Below are 6256 nucleotides of genomic sequence, written 5' to 3'. Positions count from 1 at the left end.
ACACAAAGAGAGACACAGACAAATAAGGGACACGGAGGAGGACTCTCAATCTGTGCCTCCAATCTGCTGCTGGAGACCGTATCTGTTTAGGTCAGACAGCTTGAAAAAGGATCTTTGGAAGGGGGAGTGTGTACTAGTTTGTGTGTTTCCCTTTTAGAGTAGGTGCCTGCCCTGGGCACTGAGGCCATGAGGCCAAAGACTTTCCCGGCTGCCCCGTATGTGGGCAACACACGCCAGAGGCTTCAGGAGATCAAGGAGGGCCTGAAGCAGCCGGCCAAGCTGGTGAGCCAGGCTCTGCACGGAGGCAGTTCTCGAACCGAGGGCGGCAGAGGGGCCGACTGCAAGAGTGGTAAAGACACAGCCAGCCGACAGCAGCAGCTCCGGCCCCCGCAGAAATTCAACAACTACCAGAATGCACTGCGGGAAATCCGCAAGTCGCTCATGCCCTTCGCAAATGAGTCGGGTCCATCCTCCGGGTCAGGGCACCCAGCAGGTGCTGGGGAGGTGAATCGGCAGATGCTGCAGGAGCTGGTCAATGCCGGCTGTGACCAGGTGAGCCAGAGGGTGTGGTCCTCTCCTGGGCATGAGTTAGAGCTACGGCTGGTGCAGTTGTCTTAGTCTGTTTACACCAAGCTAACATCCCTTTAATAACTGGATCTCTATCAGTGGCTTACAGGTAATGTTGTAAATCAGTCAGCACGACTGCTTTAAGGTCATTTTAAAACTGGATACTTTATCTATAAATTTATAGTGTAGTCAAAAGTAGATGATACAAATACCTAAAAAAAACGAGTTGGTTTTATTTAACAAACAAATCTTTACCTCCATTAAATAAATATACAAACTTGTGAATGTTCTTATAAAGATAAAGAACAATTTTCTTAAATTGGTTGAATAAACATTCCTGAAAGAAAACCTCATGTGGCAACATATAAACTTTAAAAAAAAAAAATCTCATCTTAGGTTTTTTATGATGACAAGCTTGACAAGATTTATGCGAATCAGACATCTGGCTGTGTCTACAGATCTTATTCTACAGTATGTAACCAAAAATGTGTAACATTTCGGAATCATGGCTAATGGATTTACTATTGTGATTGATTTATTATTGCCATGTTGTGTAACACAGGCTGTGGTGTAGTGCATCTTATGGCAGTGTCTGGATATGTTGGTGTTGTGTGTGTGCTTTAGAAAGTGTTGCTCTGTTGCTATAAAAGCTTCTTCAGTCAGATGGTTGAAGCCGTTCTGCCTCCTCCAGTCAGGAATTTTTAATGAAAGCAGTCAGGAGTACCATTTGCTCTTAGATGCAATACAATACAAGTCTTTCCCTGCCAAGTGTACAGTGCTGTGGTTACATAACATGGGCTGGAGCACTGAAATGTTGAAATATCAGGTGGATTTCCCAGCAGGCTGTTGGGCTCTTTAGTCCATCTGTCCCACTTGAGGAATGTGAACGCACCGTGAAACGTCTCCAGAGAAGAGTGAGGAGGGGAGTGTTTCCATGGGAAGTGAAGGCCTCTGAGGGCCTCTTAGCCTCCAACCTCAGAAAGCTCCAAGTGAAGGAGTCATGTGGATGCTACTAAATGTACAAACCCCAGTTCCAATGAAGTTGGGACATTGTGTAAAATGTAAATTAAAACAATACAATGACTTGCAAATCCTTTTTGACATTAAAGGGACATTAAAGCATGGCTATCACATAATTTCTTACATATTAATGAAAGTAAGACGGTGTGTTTTAATTGGTAACTTGGGTTTTGCTAATTCTGATATTCCTAGCTCTTTGGCCTCTTATCTGAGGCCTCGTGAAGAATCTTGGGGTGGTATTTGATAGTGCTCTTAAACTGGATGAACAGATAAAATCTGTGGTCAAGACCATCCTTTTTCAGTTGAGACTGCTGGGTAAGGTTAAACACTTTCTTTTAGTGATTTTGAAAAGGCAATTCATGCCTTTATTAGCTCGAGACTAGATTATTGTAACGTACTTTATACTGGCATTTCTAAAGCTGTAAGACGGTGTGTTTTAATTGGTAACTTGGGTTTTGCTAATTCTGATATTCCTAGCTCTTTGGCCTCTTATCTGAGGCCTCGTGAAGAATCTTGGGGTGGTATTTGATAGTGCTCTTAAACTGGATGAACAGATAAAATCTGTGGTCAAGACCATCCTTTTTCAGTTGAGACTGCTGGGTAAGGTTAAACACTTTCTTTTAGTGATTTTGAAAAGGCAATTCATGCCTTTATTAGCTCGAGACTAGATTATTGTAACGTACTTTATACTGGCATTTCTAAAGCTTTATTGTCCCGGCTCCAGTTGGTCCAAAATCCAAAAACGGCATCATGAGCATGTCAGTTCTTGCCTCACTCCATTGGCTTCCTGTTCGTTTTAGGATTGATTTTAAATTGTTGATGTTTGTCTATAAGGTTGTACATGGTCTAGCACTGTCGTACATCTCTGAGCCTGTACGTTTTTATGCTCCAGAGAGGACATTTAGCTTATTAAAACCAGTTGTTCCTGGAAGTACCGAAGTCCAGACTGAAACATTGAGAACACCAAGCTTTTTCGGTTCGGGCTCCTGTACTGTGGAGTGGTCTGCCACGGGATATTAGATCTGCTCCAAACCGGACTGTTTTTAGATCACCTCTTAAAATGCATTTGTATTCACAGGCTTTTAACAACTTCACTGATTGATGTTTGTTTTGATTATGCATTTTTGCTGTTATTGTTTTATTGTGTAGATGTGTTTTATTTTTATTACTTATGTTTTACTGTAAAGCACCTTGTAACGTAGGTTTAGAAACGTGCTATATAAATAAATTTTGATTGCTTGCATATTTAATTGAATACACCACTAAGACAAGACATTTAATGTTCATACTGATAAACTTTGTTTTGCAAATATTCACTCATTTTGAATTTGATGCCTTCAACACATTTCAAAAGAGCTGGGACAGGGGCAACAAAAGACTGGGAAAGTTGAGGAATGCTCAAAAAACACCCGTTTGGAACAGGTGAACACGTTTATTGGAAACAGGTGAGCATCATGACTGGGTATAAAAGAAGCATCCCAAAAAGTTCAGTCATTCACAAGCAAGGATGGGGCACGGTTCACCAACTGCATAAGAACAACGTTTCTCAATGTACAATTACAAGGAATTTAGGTCTTTCATCATGTACAGTCCATAATATCATCAAAAGATTCAGAGAATCCAGAGAAATCTCTGCTCATAAGCAGCAAGGCAGTAAACCAACAGTGAATGCCCATGACTTTTGATCCCTCAGGTGGCACTGCATTAAAAACAGACATCATTCTGTGAAGGATATTACCACGTGGGCTCAGGAACAAGTCAGAAAACCACTGTTAGTTAACGCAGTTCGTCACAACATCTACAAGTGCAAGTTAAAACTCTACCGTGCAAAGCGAAAGCCGTACATCAACAACACCCAGAAACGCCACCGACTTCTCTGGGCCTGAGCTCACCTGAGATGGACTGATGCAAAGTGTGCTTTGGTCTGATGACTCCATCAGTTTTTGGAAATCATGGACATCGTGTCCTTTAGGGCTAAAGAGGAAAAGGGTTCCCAAACGCTTAATAAGTGTTGTTAAAAGGAAAGGTGATGTGACACAGTGGTAAAAATATCCCTGTCCCACCTCTTTTGGGACGTGTTGCAGGCATCAAATTCAAAATGAGTGAATATTTACAAAAAAAACAATAAAGTTTATCAGTGTGAACATCTAATATCTTGTCTTTGTGGTGTATTCAATTAAATATGGGTCAAAGAGGGATTGAAAGTCATTGTATTCTGTTTTTACATTTTACACAATGTCCCAACTTCATTGGAATTGAGGTTTGTATCAGACACTGAAGTTCTAAAGTTTTTGGTACAGAGACAGAAACTGAACTTGTTGCACCTTGTTTTGCATCAGGGATAACAGCTACTTACTGCTGACAAGCAGCCAAAAATCCTGTAAGTGTTCTTTTTAAGCTTCTTTCAGTCGCATCTTCTCTGAAAAATGTTTAAAGGTTCTTAGTGAAGTAGATGAGGCAGGATTTAGGGGCAGTTAAGACAAATAATCAAATCATGACAATATGCAGCTGGGCCTGTTTAGATTTGGTACACCGGCGTTTAAAGGGCCCTGTGATGGAGTTGTGCATGTGAAGAATGCTGCTTTCAAGCCCATGCACAGCTCTATGAAGAAATCCTCCCATCACAGTGGAGTTATGAGATTGGATTTCAGCCTATCACAGCCAAAAACCTGCTGTTGGTCGGGTGTTTGCTGATAGCAGGGCACTCTCACTCACTACATATCCCTGTCTCACAGGCCTGGACTGACTGTACTGCATTAGTGGGTCAGGAAACTCAGTGGTTAGAGTTATATAGCAGCTGTGTTCCGTCTCATGTTCAGTAACCTGCTAGTGCTCTTGTCCCCTCTCCCATCGCTGTGAAGTCTCACCAGAGCCATAAGCAAACTAAGCACCTGCTTAGGGCCCCACAGCTGCCAGAGGGCCCACAGAAATGTCCCACAAGAGAACTTGTTGTTGCATATGAGCACTGTAATGCCATTAATTGCATTTTGCCACAAGCACAGTCTGTCAGACTCTAATGTTAGGTTACATGGAAGAAGCAGCAGGAAGGTTCTGTTGCAAAAAAAAAAAAAGCACATCCCTCTCGAGCCGAGAAAAGATAGATGAAAATGAGGGAAAAACTGCAAAGGAAAGGTATGTTCGCCTGACTATTTACAGTATATTACTTTAGTGAAAATCCACAGAGCAGGCAGAAGTACTGTCTGCATTGCCAGTCATTGTACTTTTACAACTGTTGGCCTTTTTATCGTCTCAGTGATTTTTCTAGTTGGACTAAAGTAGGCAGAATCACATAGACCAAGTTTCTAGTTTAGCTTTATCTTTAGCACAAGCAGCCACGGTGAGGAGAACGTCAGAAGAAGCTCCTTAATTCCCTGACAAAACTCAAATGAGCAGCCCAAAAACCTGTTGCCACTGTAATCCTAGGGTGATGGTTGTGTCCCAGTATCAGCTGGCAGATACACGTTTAAATCATGGGTGAAAACATGACTGCTTCTTCCAGCTCACAAATATTTATATTCATTATACTAATTTTATGTGATATAAGTATTTCATGTCACCATTTAATATTGTTTGGCTTTTACATTTGCATTTTTATATAAGAAAGAAACTTTACTGAGGAAGGTGGAGCTTCTGTTTAAATTCTTTACCTGATTTGGTTTTGACTTTTGTACGGCACTTTTTTAAAGAACCAAAATCAATTAAAGTGGTTGACTTCCTAGAATATGGAAAACCTTTTCAGCTGTCTTAGAAAGAAAATTCTTTGCTGAGCTTATGAAGGAAGAAACAGTGAAAGGCTTGGAGGCTACAATGGCAGCCATTTCCTTGACTTCACTGCTGACTAGTTGACCGCCACTGCTGCCACCATTGTCAAGGGTCCCGAGCGGTGCAGCCCAAGTCAATACAAACAGGAAGTGAACATTCAATGGCAGCAGGGTGGAACAGTTCCTTCTGCTGCATTTGAGTCCACCCAACATGTCCCTTCTCCGCCTGTCAGACTTGACTGCAGTGTGTTTCATTTTTTCAATAACTGTTTCACTGGATTAACCTTATTGGCAGTGAATAAATAATGAAAATGTATGCCACGCTGTGAGAGCACAGGACACAGTTTGTTTACATGACTATAAAATATCACCAGTCTTTTGTAAAGAAATCAGTTTTTAAATTTTTCACCTACTGGTCCAAAATACTGTATATGTAGCCCAAAGGACCTAGCATTTGTGTTGCGCAAAGCAAAGAAACATTCTTGTTAAAGTAAATTGAGCAGATCAGATTTACTGGGGGAGTTCCCTTCAGCCTGTACTTCAGTCATCACACTGGCTGTACTGCTCTGACTTCATCTCATTTTTCTGCTACTTCTTGTAGTTTCAGTTTAGTGATCTGAGGATCTGATCTGACCTTGAATACCACAGCTGATTGTCCACATGGTCTATGGATGCATAAGAGGAAATGCCAAGTCAGTGGTCCAAATTTGTAGAACAGCTTGTCTTTACACACCTCTTGACCTTTCACTATTCATCTCTTCACACACACTCATTAATAACTCATCAGGACTGCTGCTGAGGATGTCTTTACTGTGTTGAACTTCACCTTTGACAAACAATGTTCAAGGCCTGATGAGCTGTTGGTCTCCAGAGCCGCCATGGCTGCCGTAGGGCAGCCACTGTGTCCT

At 41.6% G+C, this 6256-nt stretch overlaps 1 protein-coding gene across 1 annotated transcript in view; it reads left to right on the top strand.

Moving 5' to 3' along the window:
• Positions 1–6: 6 nt before the first annotated feature.
• Positions 7–6256, top strand: part of lats2 (large tumor suppressor kinase 2) — a 24895-nt gene continuing 18645 nt past the window's right edge. The window contains 1 exon segment of the mRNA XM_020618908.1: positions 7–552. Coding sequence (XP_020474564.1) covers positions 187–552 — 366 coding nt within the window. The 5' untranslated portion in view covers positions 7–186.

The sequence above is a fragment of the Monopterus albus genome, unplaced genomic scaffold, assembly GCF_001952655.1.
Source record: "Monopterus albus unplaced genomic scaffold, M_albus_1.0 scaffold211.1, whole genome shotgun sequence".
Lineage (NCBI taxonomy): Eukaryota > Metazoa > Chordata > Actinopteri > Synbranchiformes > Synbranchidae > Monopterus > Monopterus albus.
The sequence above is the reverse complement of the archived record's forward strand: the minus strand, read 5'-3'. Positions and strand labels throughout refer to the sequence as shown.